The sequence below is a fragment of the Rana temporaria genome, chromosome 5 (assembly GCF_905171775.1).
Source record: "Rana temporaria chromosome 5, aRanTem1.1, whole genome shotgun sequence".
Classification (NCBI taxonomy): Eukaryota; Metazoa; Chordata; class Amphibia; order Anura; family Ranidae; genus Rana; species Rana temporaria.
Window position 1 is genome coordinate 5,436,669 of NC_053493.1, and position 21,217 is coordinate 5,457,885.

At 44.4% G+C, this 21,217-nt stretch overlaps 1 protein-coding gene across 1 annotated transcript in view; it reads right to left on the minus strand.

The window, feature by feature from the left end:
- LOC120939756 (NACHT, LRR and PYD domains-containing protein 12-like) overlaps nt 1-21,217 on the minus strand; it is a 429,782-nt gene that overhangs the window by 31,655 nt on the left and 376,910 nt on the right. Inside the window, exons 15-16 of the mRNA XM_040352091.1 lie at nt 20,334-20,608; nt 1,878-2,006 (exon numbers count right to left, since the gene is read on the minus strand). Of these exons, the coding sequence (XP_040208025.1) occupies nt 1,878-2,006; nt 20,334-20,608 (404 nt within the window). The remainder of the gene's footprint in view (nt 1-1,877; nt 2,007-20,333; nt 20,609-21,217) is intronic.

Genomic DNA, 21,217 nt, shown 5'->3' on the forward strand with positions numbered 1-21,217 from the left:
TTAACATAGTATCAAAATAAGACATCAAAACATGGACAATGAAGTACAGTACAAACAACGTGACAAGCTGTACGTGTCACCGAAATTTGATGATCCCTTGGGGAACATCACGGTGGAAGTAGGGGTCACGTGGGGGAATCTCAACTAGTTTTGCGTCAGCGTCGCTTTGTCAGGAGAGTTCCAAAAACAAGAGTCCCGTCAGCTCAGGTGCCAGGGCCACTGTATGGGGGGTCTCCCACGGTGACCAAGGGGGACAGATGCGGAGATGGACCTATCAACTGTATGGGGTACAGAACAGAAGTAGGGGGTCCCAGGACCAGAGACCCAGTAAACACTGGTGTTTTAGGGCATAGTTGATAATAACAAAATATTGTATTATTGGTAGATGTAAAGGTCAATGCAGTAGGACATTTAAAGCCTCACAAGATAGTAATCAATAGTAGCTTGGAGCTTGGTAGAGCAGCAGGTGCCCTGGGGCCCGTACTTTATTAAAATAGTTCATTTCTATTCACCACTTAGATGTATATATATATATATATATATATATAGTATCTTTCATTGCACACAGCGGTATATCACAGCAGTGCAGCACTCTTTATTTATATATTTGTTACTATATGTGAGGAGCACACATTCGGTGATTGCAGCAGCTCTCAGACTGCCACAGAACATTTTAGTTTCATCACTTTTTTTGGCAGAACACGGGTTGTTTTTTTACACATTGCCTTGGGATTAGGATTATAGACTAACAAATTCAGGACCCTTATAATAAAAAGGGGACATTAACAAATGCAATCATTGTGACACTGTGCATTTGAGGCCATAATGGGCTGTCAACAGCGAGTGCATCTATTAAAAGGAAACGGTTCATTTGGGCCAACTACTTAAAGTAAAAATAAACCTAGAGTTGGGCTTTAAAGGAGTTGGAAATAAAACATTTTTTTTATGCTGAAATGACTGTTTACAGGGTATAGACATAATAGTTAACTGATTCCTTTTAAAAACGATTAAAAATGGATAAAAATCAATCATATAATGTACCTGTAGTTTCTAGTTTCATTTTTGCATGTTGTTTCCTGCCTCTCTGCTGTACAGAGCCACAGAGCCAATACAGGGCAATGATGGTTTGGAAAACGAAACCAATTGGTGCTGTGGGGTTTTAGACACACAGTAATCACACCTCCTTGATTAGTGACCACAGAGAGAAAGCTCCCAGTACTGTGGTTATCAGGAAACAGACAACCAGGAAGTGTGGAGATCAGAGAAGAATTACAGCAACTTGAGAGCAAAAACGAACAATAAGGACATGAAAACAGCACTGCATTAAGGTAAAGGAAGCTATTAAAGTGGAGGTTCACCCAAAAACCTTTTTTTTTAACATTAGATTGAGGCTCGTTTTGTCAAGGGGAATTGGGTGTTTTTTTTTTAATCGAAGCAGTATTTACCGTTTTAGAGATACATCTTCTCCGCCGCTTCCGGGTATGGGCGTTCCTATTTGATTGACAGGCTTCCGACGGTCGCATACATCGCGTCACGATTTTCCAAAAGTAGCCGTCGGTGCGCAGGCGCCGTATAGAGCCGCACCAACGTTCTGCTTCTTTCGGCTACTCGTGACGCGATGTATGCGACCGTCTGAAGCCTGTCAATCAAATAGGAACGCCCAGTCCCGAAGACTATACCCGGAAGCGGCGGAGAAGATGTATCTCTAAAACGGTAAGTCCTGCTTGGATTTAAAAAAAAACACCCGATTCCCCTTGACAAAACGAGCCTCAATCTAATGTTAAACATTTTTTTTCGGGTGAACTCCCGCTTTAAGATAAAAAAAAAAAAAATGTTCCTTTACAAACCATTTAAGCAAATATTTGTATAGGCATTACCTCTGGGCATATGTTTCCATAAGGTTGAACATCGACAGTGTACTCTGTTCTAGCATATAAGCTGCACTGTATTTGTTGAGGTTTTTGCATGTGCTTGAATCCATCGGTTTTCTTCTGTTTGTCAAGTTCCTAGGTAAGATCACATAATAAATAAGAAGTTGGGTGCAGTAGCAGACGTATTTATCAGACAGCAGAATTTGCAGTAAGAAACAATTGTCACGCTAGTAAGCACCTTAAAAAGTCTGGTCAGTACTGTCACTGGTTCTCTGATTGGGACTGGCACTGGCTCTAATGCCGTGTACACACGGTCGTTTTTCGTCATGAAAAAAAAATCATTAAAAACGATGTTGCCCACACACCATCGTTTTTGAAAAATGAACAAAGCGCGGTGACGTACGACGACACTCTGAAGGAGAAGTTCTATTCGCCTTTGGGCTGCTTTTAGCTGATTACTTGTTAGTAAAAGACGATTCGCACTTTTTTGTCTGTTACAGCGTGATGAATGTGCTTACTCCATTATGAACGCTAGTTTTACCAGAACGAGCGCTCCCGTCTCATAACTTGCTTCTGGGCATGCGCGTGTTTTAAACGTCGTTTTAGCCCACACACGATCATTTTTTACAACCCGAAAAACGACATTTTAAAAAACGACGTTAAAAAATGCAGCATGTTCGAATTTTTTTTTTTTTGTCGTTTTTCAGAAGCCAAAAAACAATGTGAAGCCCACACATTAAGAATTTTGCATTAAATACTGAATGCGGTATTTTTTCGATTTAGCGGTACTTTCCACATTATTTAATCACTTGCCGACCAGGTCAAGGAGATATACAGCGGCAGGTCAGCTCCCCTGCGCTAACCGATGTACCTGTACGTCAGTCCGTGCAAGAAGGATAACCGGCGACCCGCGATCGCTCTGTATAGAGGCAAATTCCCCATCCTAACTAATGACATGTCAGATCTACTGTTCCCAGTGATCTCTGTCATGTCCCTGGCAGCCCATCTCCCCTACAGTTAGAACACGCTGAGGGAACAATGTTAACCGATTGCCCCCAGATGTTAACCCCTTCCCTGCCAGTGTAATTTTTACAATGACCAGTGCATTTTTATAGCACACATCAATGTAATAATGTCTAAGAAAACAAAAAATTGCGCTAGAAATAGTTAGATATAAGTAGTAGACAAATCATTGGATAAACAAAAAAAAAACAAAAAAATATATTAATGAAAATACATCATTGAAATAATGACATCAGATAATCCCATATGGTGCTCAGTGCTCAAAATATGTCTCCTACAGATTGGTGCTCGGACTATGAGCCCCACATTGATGTACACTCACCACTGGATATGGACCACCTATCTCTAGTATGGTCTTATGCACATGTGGGGATACCCCGAATGGTTATAATGACTTCTTGGAAGTAGAGATGTGCCTCATAAAGCTTGAATGGGGATAAGAGCAAAAAGAGCACCTCATTGCGCAATGCCATATTAAAATTTACTGGTTCCACAAAAAATTAAAAAAGTGACATTTACATTGCTGAGTGCCTGATAGGACTACTTCCTGATGATGGTTTCTATGTTAGCCGAAACTTCGAGGTAATATCGCATCATCGCGTTATTTCCGCCCAACCAGAATACCCCCGGGAATCGTGCAAGAGGACGCCAACACAGGGGCTCATCCGTTCAGGGCAGATTACCGTTTATATAATCGCCTGCTACATACGCCGGGTGCCAGGACTATCAGGTACTCAGCAATGTAAGTAACTAACTTTTTTGGAACCAATAGATTTTAATACGGCATTGCGCAATGAGGCTCTCTTTTTGCTTTTATCCCCATTCATCCTTATGAGGCACATCTCTACTTCCAAGAAGTCATTATAACCATTCGTGACATTACCTAGTGGCACCACCCCTTATGACGTTACCAACAGCTGCATACTGGGTCGGTGACATAAGTGGGTGATTTTACCAGGTGGCTTCATCCCTTACCTATTTAAGAACTGTCAGACAGTAGAGCAGGCCATCGTCAGTTAGCCTTTGTCACGGGCAGCTTTTTTTGTCAGGTCAGGCGGGTGTTGCGATTGACAGTGGATCTACATCGGGGGGACATTGTTTTTTATTTTTTAACAAAGGACTTGTGAAAAACTGCAGTTATTCCGTTATTTCTTTTTGATGAGCCCCATGTCTGCAGAACCCCACAAACACCGCCCAGGGTTGTGGGGAAGAGGCCCTTGTCCGCATCAACATGGGGACAAAGTGCTTTGGGGTGAGGGGCCCCCTGCCACAAAGCACCGCCCCATGTTGAGGGCATGTGGCCTGGAATGGTTCAGGAGAGGGGGCCCTAGCTCCCCCATTTTTCTGGCCTGCCAGGCTGCATGCTTGAATAAGTGTCTGGTATAGATTTTGGGAGGACCCCCATGCCATTTTTAGAAAGAATTTGGCGTAGGGGTTCCCCTCGATATCTATACCAGACCTAACCCCAAAGCAAAGTTATACCAGGAGCATACCAAGGAGCTGCGGTGGCTCAACGCGATTGGCACTGCGCTGATAAGCCATTCACCTCTGCAGCTAGGGGTTCGGATCCCGGTCTCTGCTACATGTGAATTGAGTTTGGTGGTCTCAGCCCGGCTCCCGGTGGGTGTGCTATGCGAGGTAAGCCTGCGCTTAGTACGCCCACCCCCCTCCCACAAAAACCACCACACGCACTCGAAATTGGGTTAACATGCACACACTTTGACCACGCGGTCTCTAAAAAAAAAAAAGAGAGGCGAAGGACTAACGGGGCTGGTTGAGTGGGCAAATCCTCTCACTCCCTTATAGGGAGTCCCTCTGCCCCGTTGGGCTTCAAAGCGGAGCAGGTAGGGCGGGCTGTGTGGGAGGACCCCCTCACACACCCGCCATTGCCACCCGGGGCATGGAGAAAGGTGGCAGATTGCCTCTGGGGGAGGCCTGCATACTCCCAACTCCTGCAGTCCGGCTCCTCTCTCGAGTACACGCACAAAATACACTTTAATAAAAAAAAAAAAAAAAAAAAATACCAGGAGCATACCAATGTTTTAGGTCTGTCTTTTTACACGTAATTGAATAGTTTTTGCTTTATATGTATAGACTCTTTACCCTATGTAATTTTCTATTTATATTTTTTCTTTCCCAGCATATCCTTATGGTCCCTTTTTAACATATACAGTTTTGCCAGTGGTGTTGATGTGGGGGTCTGTCTTATCTTTTTCTTTTTTAACAGAAACGTTTTATTAATGAAAAAAGCATACACCAAATCCATTAATAAAACAGTGAGGTATATGATACATCAAAACAACAGGTGTACATACAATCACATGTATATTTCTGGTCAGAATAAAAAGGAAATAAATCATGACAAAAAAATTATATCCGAGTACCTTCATTTATCGTCTAAAGGTCTTTAAAAAAAGAGTTAATATAGTCTGTAAACATATCTAAAACAATTGTTGATCAGAGTGGATGCCAGCATCAGAAATATTTCTGGAGGACTTCCGTTTCCGGGGGAGTGTGAGGAGCATGGCGGAGTGAGCTCACGCTAAGGAGAGCTTAGCCTAGCCCGGAGTGCGCCGTTCAGGAGAGCGGCAGTTTGGTCACCACCGCGCTTGGAAAGAAGGCTGATGTCGCGGCGAGGTGGCAGGAGAGCAGGTACCCCTAATTTCCCCCTCAGTGATTGATTCGACGGAGCGGTGTATGGGCCCTCTTCAGGACCCAGCAGGTACATTAGCAACCTCAATATTAAGGAGGGAGAGCCTTGTTCAAGGGGGGGAAGTGTCCAGGACGGAGGAGGAAGGACAGGTGTGTGCATATAATGGACATGGCTTATACAACACACGGGACACACAAGGGACTATACAACAACCACCCCCAAGTATTAGCACCAGATATCAGTCAGCTTAGTAGGCTCATACAGGCTATCCCGACTAAGGAGGATATCCAGATAATGCTAATGGACATAACAGGCACACTGAGGGGGGAAATCGAGGGAGTGCGCATAAACGTGGTGGAGGATGAACAAAAATTTATTGGCTTGGAGAAGCAACAAGAAATAGCAGATTCAAGACTATTAGCTTTGGAGGAAAAATTGGAGAAACAGCAGCAGCATATAATCAGGCTGCAACTGCATTCAGAAGAGGCAGACAACAGGAGCAGAAGAAACAATCTGCGTATTAAGGGGATACCCGACAATCTTGAAGGACCCGCACTAAGAGAAGGGGTCACATCCATCCTGAATAAAATTTTAAAAAAGCCCCCAGACACCCCACTCGAGCTGGATAGGGTGCATAAAGTTCCAACGATACGGAATATGGCACAGACCATCCCCCGGGATGTGTTGTGTAGAATACATTTCTATAGAGTAAAGGAGGAGATACTTAGAGTGGCGTGGAAGGAGGGATCAATAACTTGGGAGGGGATGGATATACAGGTATTTCCAGATCTCTGCTGGCAGACTAAAGCCCGGCGGCGGTTGCTCAAACCCTTATTGGACTGTATTCGTGGTAAGGGGGCCACATATCGATGGGGGTACCCATTGGCTGTTTTCGTGAAAAAAGAAGAGAAGAGCTTTAGTCTGAAAGAGCCTGTACAGCTTCCTGCATTTTTTGAGTTTTTAGAAACCGAGCCTATAGAGGTCCCAAATTGGCTTGAACTACCTGAAGTAAGAGAACAATGGAGAAAAGCCCCGGAGAAATAGCTAAGAAGATGGCTGTGTGAAGAATAGGAGCAGACACTGAGGGAAAAAAAAAGGCACATATAGATAATAAGAATAAGAATGCTACTTGGTAGTATAAAGGACAGGCCCCTCAGAGGATACCCAACGTACCCTACATAAAGAGTGGAAAAGGGGCAGCTGGCCACAGATTAACATAGAGGAAGTCGGGAGAGAAGAATGTGGCTCTGCCTCACCTCTTTTTTCTTTTTTTCCTCAAGAACTGGGCCCACTTTTTCTTTTTTTTTTTTGGATCCATGCAAAAAGGGACTTATTATAAAGGGCTAATTAATGGGTTATACAAGAGTGGGGGTGGAAAAAAAGAGATAAACCATTTTTTTTAGCCATGCCCCCTCTCTCCTTTCTTTTTGAATATGGTGGATATGAAATATAAGAGACTACAATATAATAATAATAACTATAATATAATATTCTATTATCCTCTGAGTCCTGATGTCTGATAGAGGTGGTTTTGAGGTAGTTTTGAAATTGAAGAGGCATGGTGAAAATATCTTTCTTGCTCTCCCTTTTTTTTTTTTTTCTGTGTTTTCGGGTACCTTGGTGTTTTTTTTTTTAGGGGGGTGGAGGGGGAGGGGTGCAGGGGGAGGGTAGATCGGCCCTTTTTTTGGGGGGGGGGGTTTGTAACAGGGGGGGGGGGGGGTTCTCTACACCACTCCTCAAGAGGGTTGAATTTAATGCTTTATACTATGCCTGTGGAGAATGTCATGCTCTTAAGTGTCATGCTCTTAGATGTTTGAAAATTATATAAACATATTAAAGGTTAGAAATTAGGGGGTGGGGGATCTGTTCTCCCTCCCAAACCACACCCTTCAGGGGGGGTGCGGAACTCTTTATCTTTGTTTTTTTTTCGAAAAGGGTGGAACCATTTTTTAGGCGCACCCGGAGCAATATCCAGGTGAGGCTCTCCGTAGTGTCTCCATCTCCCCCAGCCGCCCATCTGTGTAGGATTTAAGGGGAACACTTTTACTGGAGAGGGGAAACCCTAGGGAGAAACGGGTAAGACAATATACAAGATGAATAGAATAAATATCACCTCCTATAATGTCAAGGGGTTAAATATCCCAGAAAAAAGATCTAAAACATTAATGGAACTAAGGAGGCTTAAATCACAAATTATTTTCCTACAAGAATCTCATTTTAAAAAAGATAGAATCCCGGGGTTAAAGAGTCCGGGATTTCCCGTGGTGTATCATGGCGCCTCCCACACCTCAAAAGCAAATGGAGTAGCAATACTATTGGCTAAAAAGTTAATATAGAAGGAATCTAAAGTAATAACAGATGATGAGGGACGTTTTCTCCTGGTAAAGGGAATATTGAATGGGAACATGGTCACCTTAGTAAATATATACCTTCCAAATGAAGACCCTGTCCCTACGCTGGAGAGGTACCTGGACATGGTAAACCAGAATAAAGAAGGGGCATTGATCTTAGGGGGGGATTTGAATATGGTACTGGAGCCAAGCTTAGATTCCTCCAAGGCATCTTACCATATATCTAACATAAAACTACGGAGAGCAAGGAAAATCTTACAAGAGCTACAGTTAATAGACAGCTGGAGGACTGTACACGTACATGAGAGGGATTATAGTTTTTACTCAGCAAAACATAAAACATATACAAGAATTGACTACATATTTCTAGATCAAAACATAGAGAAGCATCAATGGGTTCATTTACTATATCGGATCATGCGCCAGTGACTTGTACTATAGAATGGGGGGAACCAGGCCCAAGGGAGTGGAATTGGAGGATCAATGAAACGCTAATCAGAGATCCAGAATATGAGGGTAAGATAGAAAAAAGGATTCTATTTCTTGTGCTAATAAATGATGGGACAACGCCGCTATGTAAATGGGAGACACACAAATGTTACATGAGGGGAATTCTTATCTCACTAGGAGCTCATCGAAAACGCGCCTTGATGGCGAAGTTAGATGGCCTTCTTGGGGAGATCCGTATACTAGAGAATGAACATAAGAAGGCGCAAAGAGCAGATACTGAAGAAAAGCTAATGAGCTTAAGAGACAAACTGAACTTGTTATTGATGGATAAGGCAAAGGCCAAACTAAGTCGCTGTAGGAGGGCGTACTACGAACATGGGAACAAGCCAAGCAAGATGCTGGCAAACGCATTAAGAGAGACGAGAGCAAAGAATCACATTGAAAAAATAAAAACTCAGGGGGATAACATAGTTAGCTCGTCACAGCAAATAGCGAAAGCCTTTAGAGATTTTTATAGTAAATTGTATCAATTAGAGAAGCAATCAGTAACGGGGACGAGACAGAGTAGAGAAGAACAAATAAAGGAATATATAACGGACTCAGGGATGCCCAAGATCTCAGAAGAAAGTATTGGGAGTATGGAGGAACCAATTACAGCTGAGGAATTATTAGAAGCAATTAAAGCAATGAAACCGGGCAAATCCCCAGGACCGGATGGATACACTCTACTCTACTATAAAAATTTCTATGAAAAGTTGGCACCAAAATTTCTGACCACATTTAACTCATTAAGAGAAGGACAACCGATGCTAAGGGAAACACTAATGGCCCATATAGCAGTAATCCCTAAAGAGGGGAAAGACCCCTCCCAGTGTACTAGTTATCGTCCAATTTCCCTGCTGAATGTGGACCTGAAGATTTTCTCAAAAATACTTGCTAATAGACTAGCGTCATATATCCCTTCCTTAAGGCATGTTACTGGCCAGATCACAGATCACATTCTACTCTAGCTCCAGTGTGTTCCAGGAGCTCTTCCTGTTGGGTCTGAAAGAGTGACCCTCCCGAGGGCGAGAACTGTCCCAGTAAGTAATCGGCGCACGTACCTACCAGTAGGACGTTGTGGCTCCTGGGCTCCAGACAGGCAGGGTCTCCACCTTCCAGCCGCAGCACGCCTGGCTCCAGGACCATCCACCTTCTTCCTGGCCGCCTCTCCCCCTCCGCAGGCTTCACCCCCAGGAGGCTCACAAGGTAGGCTCCTACTCAGAGCTATCCACACCTCCCCGGGGCCCGCAAGCGGCCGTCCTTTTCAGGACAAGCCGCGGCGGCGGCCTAAGCTTTCACCATCGGGGAAACGGCCCCCCTCCTTCTCACCCCCCATCTCCGGACCCTCGACCACCAATCGGAACCTGAGGTACCCCCCCTCGGCCTCCGACAGCCAACAAACCGGATCCTGGCCCTCGCGCCACCTCGTGGAACAATTCGCGGCAGCCGCATTTAGGAAAGACCGCGGCTTCATCCACGGCCTAGCGGCTCGCCGCACCAAAAACAGCCAGCACCCGTCTCAACCTATACTAAGCCCCCTCTTACCCCAGGAGGACTCCCCCCTCATTAGACACCCCTCTAACTTGCTCCCCCCCCCCGCTCGAACTAACCATCCAGCGGCAGGCCATCCAGACCAGGACCCCTGATCAGGGGCTATCTGAACCCCCTCCCCCCCCCCCAATAACCACAAGCTGCTCCTACTGGACATAGGACAGAGAGTATATTCCCCCCCCCCCCTATTCATTAGACCCTAACAACCACAGCTTTCTCACATTTTTTTTGATACAGGGCTCGTCCGATCGCCTCCGAGGGGTCAGGAAGGAATTTTTTCCCCTATCCTTAGCACATTGGCACAGCACAGGTAGGGGTTTTTTGCCTTCCTCTGGATCAAAAAAATAGGAAGGAAGGATTCAGTGAATCCTCCTGAAATACCCCCCCATCCCAAATAGACAACATTTCCCCACGCCTTGTGGCGACAATGGCCAAGCTGAAATACTCTGCAGAAACTATACAGAGATTACAGCCATTTGCCTCAGGATTATTAGCCGCCACCAAAAAAGCTCTAAGGACTGAGCATATTTTTAGAATTGATCGACGATCGACACGGCGAAATTACATCCACTTACCGCAGCCCAAGCGAATATCATGCGCTTTGGTTAACACAAGATCAGCAGTAAGACACCGATTGGAAATCCATGATTTCATCCTACAATGCGACTTAGACTGTCTCTTTATTACAGAAAGCTGGCTCACAGCTGACTGTAACACCATTCTAGGTGAACTGGTGCCAGAAAATTATCGCATTATAACAGAAAACAGAGTGGGGCAAAGAGGAGGAGGCCTGGCAGTGATCCATAAGACTAACCTCGCGATCACTAAACCAGCCCTTCAGTACTCACTTCCATTCATGGAAACCCTCACCCTGCAACTACAAACAAACCCCCAGGAGACCGTCCATATTCTTCTCTGCTATAGACCACCAGGTCCAAAATCGCAGTTTCTCTCACCCTGGACAGAATTCATGTCCACTTTCACCCTAAATAGCAAACACCTTTTGCTACTCGGGGATTTCAACCTCTGGGCAAACTCCTCACAGGATCCCGTGGCCGACACCTGCATTGACCATCTGGAAGGACTAGGTCTGCAGCAACTAGTATGTGGGCCCACACATATTTCCGGTCACACGCTCGACCTGATTTTCAGACAAGATCTGGAAATAAACATTTTGGAAAATGAACCATTGCCATGGACAGATCACCATGCAATTAAATTCATAGTTTCCATAATTCCACCATTAATAAAAATACCTAAGCCGGTGATAACACACTGGGCTAGATCTCAGAAGAAGCTCCATTCGGAACTCTTCAAATCTACCTTAGGTAATAAAATAAAAATAATCCAACCACCTCAAACAGCCTCTGAAACACTGGACGCCATAAATACAGCCCTATTACAGTCAGCCGACTTAATAGCGCCGAAACGCAAGACCTGCATCCGGAAAAACAACTCCGGCTGGTTTAACAACCAGCTGTCGGTACTGAAGCAAGAGCGCAGAAGGGCGGAAGCCGCCTGGAAAAGAAACGCTTCAGAGGAGAACAGCACCATCTACAAGGCAATAACAAGAAAATACCATAAAGAAATCTTCAAAGCCAAAAAATATCACTTTTCCAATGCCATTACTAACGCCATAAACCGCCCTCGCGAACTCTTCAAACTGGTCACTCAGACCATGAATCCAGGATGTCTTGAACCCCCCAGTTCAAACACCCAGGAATTCTGTAATGAATTATCGGATTTCTTTATCAATAAAATCGAGAGAATCCGGGAAAGCATTCAGCAAATCAATACCCCCCTGAACCCCCCTCTCAATCATTCACACAACACCCATAGAGATTTGGTAGAATCTACAAAGTTCACTCTGAAACCCATCTCCATCGATGCCGTTAAAAATATCATCAGCGCTTTGCGAAACAGCACAGCGCCTAATGATATTATCCCCGCTAAACTGCTGAAGGAATGTGCCGATATCCTGGCGCCGCCTATCACGCAGCTTATAAATCAGTCATTCAAGGAAGGCATAGTGCCCTCACAGCTGAAAGAGGGCACAATTCAGCCCATCTTGAAAAAACCCACCCTAGACCCCAAGGACCCAACTCACCGCCGCCCCATAACAGGCCTAACCACCCTCTCCAAGGTATTGGAAAAAGTAGTGGTACAACAGCTGCAACAGCATCTGGACACCCATAATCTACTTGATCCATTTCAATCGGGTTTCCGTCCCGGACACGGGACGGAAACAGCATTGCTCAAAATTTGGGATGACGCCCTCGAGGCCGCAGACGAAGGAGAACCCTGTCTCCTGGTTCTGTTGGACCTAAGCGCAGCTTTCGACACGGTAGACCACAAACTGCTACTGACTCGGCTAGCTGAAGTAGCCAGAGTCGCAGAAGGTGATTTAGCATGGTTCTCCTCCTTTCTGGAAAACCGATCACAAATAGTGAAATTGGGACCTTTCACTTCTGAAAAACGCACTGTTTCATGCGGAGTCCCCCAGGGATCCCCCCTGTCACCGGTGCTGTTCAATATATACCTTCGCCCTCTTTTTGAAATCATCAGTGGCCAAAAACTACTTTATCACTCATATGCAGATGACACGCAACTGTATTTTCGCATCCGTAACAAAAAGGATCATCATCCAAATCTAGAGACATGCCTCTCTTTGATAGAAAACTGGATGACCAAGAGTTATCTTAAACTCAACAGTTCCAAAACAGAACTTCTTCTGTTACACGCCAGCCGTAAGAGTCAACGGACAACAACCTGGACCGCCCATTTTGGGCCAAATCATCACCCCTAGCTCCAAAGTCAAAAGTCTCGGGATCATCTTTGACACCTACATGACAATGGACGCACAAATAGGGTCAGTAGTCAGCGGATCCCACCATCTGCTGCGCCTACTACGCAGACTTATTCCATTTATCCCCAAAGAGGACATAGCAGTCGTGGTGGGAACAATTGTGAACTCCAGATTGGACTATGCTAATGCCCTTTACCTCGGACTCCCAAAGTACCAAATCGCTCGTCTGCAAGTCGTACAAAATACGGCCGCCAGACTTGTGACTGGGAAAAAGCCCTGGGATTCAATCTCACCTTCGCTGAGAACCCTTCACTGGTTGCCAGTAAAGGACAGAATTGCTTTTAAAGCACTCTGTCTGACACATAAGTGCATCCATGGGAAGGCTCCCCAATATCTTTGCGACAAGATAAAAGCTCACAACGCCAATCGCGTTCTGCGATCCACCAACCAAAATCTGCTTCAGATACCCAAAGCCAAATTCAAGTCCAAAGGAGAAAGAAGATTTGCGCTCCAAGGTCCCAGACTATGGAATGCTTTACCAACCAGCATTCGGTTGGAGGAAAACCACCTGACCTTCAGAAGAAAGATCAAAACTCATCTCTTTTGATATCAAGAGAGACAGGAACAACGAGCGCCCAGAGGCGATTTAGTTCGCATGTGCTGCGCTATATAAATTTTTCATTCATTCATTCATTCATTAATACATCCCGATCAAGTAGGGTTCACGCCGGGCAGAGAGGGGAGGGAAAATACACAAAGAGTGCTGAGCTCTATCTACTTAGCCCAACTCCACCAAAATCCAGTAGTGTTAGTATCGACCGACGCAGAGAAAGCTTTTGATAGAGTCGATTGGGGATTTTTGAGAGCTATTTTACAACACATAGGCCTAGGGGAAGGGATGCAAAATTGGATCACAAGCCTGTACTCATGCCCAACGGCCAGAGTAAGGGTAAATGAAGTAATGTCTGATCCCTTCCCAATAAGGAACGGAACAAGGCAGGGATGCCCATTCTCTCCGTTAATCTTTACTCTTGTTCTTGAACCATTCTTGAGAACTATACAAGCAAATACGGATATTAGAGGCATCCGGATAAAAGGGGAAGAATATAAGGTTGCTGGATTTGCAGATGACTTACTGTTCTCATTAACGTCCCCAGGGCTATCTTTACCTGCGTTGTTGAAGAAAATAAGAGACTATGGCAGCCTGTCCAATTTTAAGGTGAACTATAGTAAATCAGAGGCGATGGGGGTGGAGGTAAACGAACACACGCAGCAGCTATTGGCAGCAAATTTCCCTTTTAAATGGACGAGCTCCCATATATCTTATTTGGGAACGAAAATACCAAAAAATTGGAATAGAACCTTTGAACTAAATTTTATACCACTGATGAGATCGATTAAAGCGGACTTTCAACGATGGGATAGGGAGGTTTTCACATGGTTCGGAAGAATCAATATTATTAAAATGAACGTAATGCCAAGACTTCTTTACTTATTCCAGACTTTACCGATAAGGATCCCTAAGAGTTGGGTTTCCTGAGAGATTTGAGATCTAGATTTATTAAGTTTATTTGGGCAGGAAAATCAGCAAGAATAAGGAGGGAAGTTTTGACACTACCGAAACAGAAGGGAGGAGTGGGTTTCCCAGACCCAATGAGCTACCATGATGCCACTCATATGGCACGGGTGGCAGAGTGGTGTATCCATCATAGGGAAAAACCATGGATCCTAATAGAACAAAAGATAACAAACATTCCCTTGGAAGGGATGGCGTGGATCCTAGATGTGGATATTCCACAGGAAGTGAAAAAACACCCTACAGTGGGAGCTACTATAAGAGCTATAAAAAGGCTATTCAAGAAAACGAGAATTTCAAAATACCCAAGTCCGTTGTCACCGGTCCTCGGGAATCCGAGCTTTGAACTAGGTCTAACAGATCTTTACTTTAACAAGGTAAGACGTTTGGGAATGAGTAGACTTATACACTTTAGGAAGGACACCCAAAGAACAGATAGTGGGGAAAGTGAAGAGAGAATCAGGAGGGAATTAGACCCAATGAGACAAATACAACTAAAGGATGCTATTCGAACAATGAGTCTACAAGGGGAAGTGAACCGAGAATTGTCAGACTTTGAGGGAATATGTTATAAGGGAGACCCAGTGAGACATGGTCTATCAAAGATGTACAGTCTCTTGGTGGAATCAGAAGCCCCCCAAGACCTGACATTTATTCAGGCATGGGAAAGAGACCTGGGGACTACATTCTCGGAGATTCAAAAAACGAAATTTTTTGGATTTATACATAAGGCCTCGTTGGCCACTAGATATCAGGAAGTTGGGTATAAAATCCTAACTAGATGGTATAGGACCCCGGTAGCGTTGAAGCGAATGTTTCCTCGGGTGTCAGACTTATGCTGGAGATGTGGGGAAGTGGAGGGTACCATGATACATCTATTTTGGGAATGCTCAAGACTTAAGGATTTTTGGGAAATGGTAGTCCATACAATAAAAGAAATTACTGGGGTGAACCTAGGAGATAATTCGGCAGCACTTCTGCTAAACGTGTTTCCAATCTCTATGGTAAACTATAAAAACTCCTTACTTAGACATTTACTTACAGCAGCAAAAGCCTGTATTCCAATTTTGTGGAAAAGCACGAGTCCGCCGACAAGACAACAATGGCTGGGCAGGGTAACCGAAATACAGCAGATGGAAAACCTGACAATGGGAATGAGAGAGAAGGAGGAGAAATACAGACAGGTCTGGGCGCCATATATCGGTTACAGGGACCAGAACCCCTGAGGGGGGGGGGGAGAGACATATATTCCCTTTTTTTTTCCTTTCTGATTTGTGTCAGGTTTATTTGGTGGTAAGCCGGGGTTTGAGCCCGGTGAGAGGGGAATGGGGTAGCTATTATGGTATGGTATGGTAAATAATACACGCTGAATTAAGGATTTTTTGTTCTTTTTGTGTAATTAAAGGAAGGAAAATTGTATGGTTAAAATCAAGAACAAGATTGTTGAAATGTATTATACGGTACCTGTTTGATTTTTTATGTATGAATTATGGAGAAGTGGAAGAAAAAGTATATAAAATAAAGAATTAAAAAAAAAAAAAGAGTGGATGCCAGTGCTAGTAGACAGGGATCTATGAAGGGACACATATTGGAAGGGGGGAGACAATGATCAGTTAAAAAAAATGGTGCATGGTAAAGAAGGGGGAGGAAATGAAGGCTAGGAGGGGTCCATTCTTGAGGGTTACGGCTATATCCCTGTAGCACCTGGCTACTTTCTGCTGTAAATTTAGAGGGGGTCAGAGAGTTAGTTGCCTCTGACCATGTTTATTTGGTTAAATTTAAAGGCCTCTGCTCCAGCTCTGGCTGTACTGTGTGCCCATGCTTGTTGTCTGGGGACTTTAACCCCCCCCCCCCCCCAGACAACGGGTGGTAGCAGTGAGGTCAGGGTTGTGTGGATGCTGCTCTCCAGCAGCCAATCAGGAGGGTTGATCTCCTTGTTGTGCATGCTGGGGGGAGGTATTTAGGGGGCAGACGCCATTGGTTCGGGGTCGTCGTTCCCGCGCCATCTGCCTGGGCAGTCATCCCACCATGCCCGAGTGTGGCCGGGGTGTGTTGCAGTGTTTCTAGCTCCAGGGGCCACGTTGGTACGGAGCATTACTCTACCTCGTAGACTCAGTAGGTAGACTGAGTCTGCAATTTGCAAGTGGTCCTGGGCTGTCCGTCCCGTGGAAGGAAGCCGATCGATGGAGAGCCTGTCTGGGGGACACCGAGCGCGAGGCTGGTGTCTCAGGAGAGGCCTATCTGCTCATCGAAGGACACTTCATATCTGAGAGGCTGGACAATGGTCGCCTATCAGTTCTGACATAACTAAAGCTGTTTGAAGGAGAACCGAGTGCTGAATCAAGTTGAGAAGGATTTTGGACCGAGACCATCTCTCCCCTTTAGGAGGGTCTGTGGCAAAGACTTCACCCTAAAGTTTCCGAGTGACACTCTGGTTGCTAGGCTGGTGAGAGAGGCCTATCCAGGTGCATTATACCCACTCTGTCTAGAGTGGCGAAGAAAGTTGTCGTTGGAAGCAGGACTGTTTCCAGTAACCAGTTAACCCTGAATCCGCCATCTTCCATTTCTTCTATCCATTCACCTATTACTACTTTTACCGTTTTACCCAGCTGGGTAATAAAGCACAGAAAAGACATCGACAGTGTGGACATTAACTTTATTACAGCTCTCATCCAGTACCCTAGACAAAGGAAAGATAGAGGCAACGTGCCACCCAAATCAAACCAGCAGCTCCTTCGGGGGTAGTGCTACATCCCAATAACCAGCATTTCAGGGTCTACACCCTACTTCAATTTCTGTAGGGAAATGCCTCACCCACATGCTAGGCAGTTGGAGTCAAAAGCTAAATCAGAGCTCTGGGCCGTCTATCAGTAACAGGGGAGTCAGATTTGAAGTGATCTAGCTATGACCCATGTGTTCCAGACCTTCCAAGGGCATTTACGACCCATGTACGTTAATTTATATAAAGGTAGTATTGAGTCAACTAGCATGCGCCACTGGGCAACCGTAGGGGGAGCAGCCAACTTCCAGGTTTTGTAGAAGTACTTTTCTAGCATAAAAAACAGATAGAATATTAGTAACCTCATATCCGTAGACTATGCCACTGAGTCCATAATGCCCAAAATGAGTACTTTGGGGTCCATTATCACAGCAAAATCCGTGACCGCATTTATATCCATCACTTTTGACTTCCAAAAGTCCTGAATTCCCATACGACATGGAAGCATGTCCCCACCACCTGCTGACATTTAGGGTACGTCACCGGATGGGTAGGCTATATCTGGGATAGACGTTGAGGGGTATAATATGCTCTATGGATGAATTTTAACTGGATACATCCATCTATGGAAGAGATTACCGTAGGTATATACTGCTGTATACCCTAGTCCCACTCCTCCTCCGACAGGCCAGGAATGGTTTCCTTTCAGGACCAGAACAGGAGAGTGTCTCTGTCTGCACCACAGGTAATGCAGAGATATATTGAGAATAAGATTGTGTCTGCATTATAGGTGGTGAGGAATCTACCACATGAGGCATTAGTGACCAGCCTGGGGAACTGTGTCTGCACTGCATGTTTCAACTGTAAGTATCGAAAGAGCATCCAGGACAGGAGCTGAAATGTCTGTAAAGGAGAGCAAGGTACCATCTGGCATTATCTGCTGGATTTTTACAATGCCATGTTTGAGATAGAACGATAATTCTCACATTCTACAAGACTCTGGTCCGGCCGCACTTGGGAGTATGTCCAGTTCTGGGCACCAGTCCTCAGGAAGGCTGTAGAGCAGTGGTTCTCAACCTTACTAGTGCTGTGACCCCTTAATAACATTTTCGAAGGTGTGGGGACCCCTAACAGTAAAATTATTTTTGTAGCGTAGGTTGTCAGCACCCAAGGCAAGACAAGTCATTTACCCTCCCCGAGTCCCTTCCACTCATACAGTATTGAACCCCCTTGTGGTACATTTTAGGATGTACCACTCTCTCTTTGTTTTCCTTTCTTTCCCCTTTATCTCTCTCTAACCCAATTTCTTTTTTTTCCCCTCATCCGTCTCTTATTTCTCCCCCTTTTTCCTCTCCTTTCCATGTATTCTCTATTTTTATTCCTTCTCTTACTCCTTGGTGGGGGATGGGGGGTCAGGGGGGAATGGGATGAGTGGCGCTGATGGTGGGGATTAGGGATCAGTGGAAATGCTGGGGGGGGGGTGGATATCTGATCAACCAACTTAGGTCATCTGCTGATCTGAGAACTGTAGTGGGGACTTTTAATGGCAACTATAATCACAGGTAGTGTTACTCACTGTCTCTGACTTTATGGTGCCTCATAACAGTGACACCTACGTGGAAATCAGGAGATAGGGTCTCCTCCAGCCCCTCCCACTTCACATTCCTCACCACAATAGGGAGAAAACTTTTCTGCGAAGGGAATTTATTAAGACACGTGGCCACTAAAATTAGAGGAAAGGCAGTTTAACCTTAAACTGCGTAGAGGGCTCATTACTTTAATGCCACATACACACGATCGGACATTCCGACAACAAAACCGTGGATTTTTTTCCGATGGATGTTGGCTCAAACTTATGTTGCATACACACGGTCACACAAATGTTTTCGTAAATTCCGAACATCAAGAACGCGGTGACGTACAACAAAATGAAGTTCAATAGGCAGTGCGGCTCTTCTGCTTGATTCCGAGCATGCGTGGATAATCACACATAGTTTGGACTTGGTGTCTTTTTCAACTTCGCCTACTATGTAACTATGTCTGGCCCACACACTGGGATCAAGGATATAAGATGTGATAGTTTAAGATTTCCCCATATCGGGGCGTGGGGCGAGATAGTGTTACCTATCCCAGTGGCCGCCGTCACTTGTTCTCATACCCGTATAGTAGTCCACATTGGGGTCGTTGCCTGTGTGGTAGCCTTCGTCCCTCTATAGACGGGGTCTGTCTTATCAACTGTAGTAAGTACCGATAACATCCTCTCTTACACACATTTATTTATATATATATATATATATATATATATATATATATATATATATATATATATATATACACACACACACACACATACAACTTTGTTTACATGTCCTATGTGAGGTATTTTTACTATATACATAACATAGTATTCTTATCCTACTGATATTATGCAATTGATTTAAAATATATATATATATATATTTTTTTTTGTTAAGATTATCAAGCCGACTATAATATTAGGCATGTAGAATTGCTGTTTGTCTATTTAATTTATTTGAATATGTAATCTTTTATCAATGTTCCAAAGCCTCTTTTTCTTACTTCTCCACCTTGTATTACAATTGGTATAGAATTGGGTATATGTGATTGTATGATTTTATTAATATTATTTTATTTCTTATGGTTGAACTTGATGGACTTGTGTCTTTTTTTCAACCTGACTAACTATGTAAGTATGTATTATGCCCAGTGTGTTGATTTTTTTCTGTATCCTGCTGATGCTCAAAGAGTTGCTGACCCTTGCAGTCCCACATCCGATCCCCCTTGTATAAATAGCATGATGCATCATTGTAACCCCAGGCCAGTAGAAGGAGCTCTGCGTGCGTAGCCCGTTTTCAGCCATCTCTCTACTTCCAGTGATGCCATTTCTGCTGCGTGTTCCACGCTGGTTCCACCCAGACTGACTTGGTGGCCATAGGATGCTCCACAGCATTTCTCTATATCCAGCGGTCCCTTGCACACCACGGCACCCACAGAATGGAACAGAGCGGCTCCCGCACGAAACCCGATGGGCATGTTTTACTCCCGTTTCTTGTTAGTGCATTCTACTCTTGTGAATAAAACTGCATTTTATTACTACATTTATGTGGCACTTCTTGTATTTTCCCCTTGGGCACCAGAGACAATGGCTTCTGGGACTAATAGAGTGAATCTCCCCCCAGAGGTCTCACTGACAGTAGTTCGAAACCTTCCACATCTGATCCAAATAAAAGATAAAAAAAAAAAATTATTAGTTTTCAGTCTTTAGCTCACCCCCATCTCCGGCTGGTTTCTGGGAACCACATAAAGGTGAAACTTGTACTCCATGTAGTTCATATCTTGTGGACAAACCACCTTGCTGTATAACAGAACCTTCCCTCTGAATGGAGTGAGACGTATCCATAATTTCCAAAATAGAGCAACAAAACCAGAAAAGGAGGGATTTTCCACAACAATATGGGACTGTCCAATTGTTACCGGTTTTATTATGGTAAATTTGCCATCCTTAAAATGGCCACATCTAATTAGTGCGATGCCTCTTTTCAGACCTAGATGGGGAGAAAAATAGAAATTCCTTATTCTGTTTCAATGAGAAAAAAGGCATGGTTTTCAAATATACTGTACATGTATAAGATATCAATTTAGTGTTGAATAATTGTATCAATTAATTGGGCAGCCATATTTTACTTATATGTGTACACACTGGGCCAAATCCACAGAAAAGCTGCCTAACTTAACTTTTCAGAGTTAAGTTACACGGCCGCAATTCTCCGAATTTAGGTAGCGATCCTCAAAGCACTTACCCGGAAAATTGCGGCAGTGCAACTTAACTCCGTGCATCCTAAAGGCGTTCCTAATTAAAATGGGCGATTCCCATTTAAATTAGGCGCGCTCCCGCGCCGGACGTACTGCGCATGCGTGTGACGTAATTTTTCCCGACGGGCAGCGCGCGAACGTAATTTACGCCGGGCTTTGTGGATTGTGACGGGACAATAAGTTGCGACGGGTTAAAAAAAAGTTACGCGCCGGGAACAAAAAATCTAAATTTAAAAAAAAACGCAGCGATCGAAAAAAAGGTCTGGTTTTACATGGTGTACTAACTTTACACATTGTAAAACCAGCCCTAATTTTGCGCAAGCAAATCGTAACTTACGCAG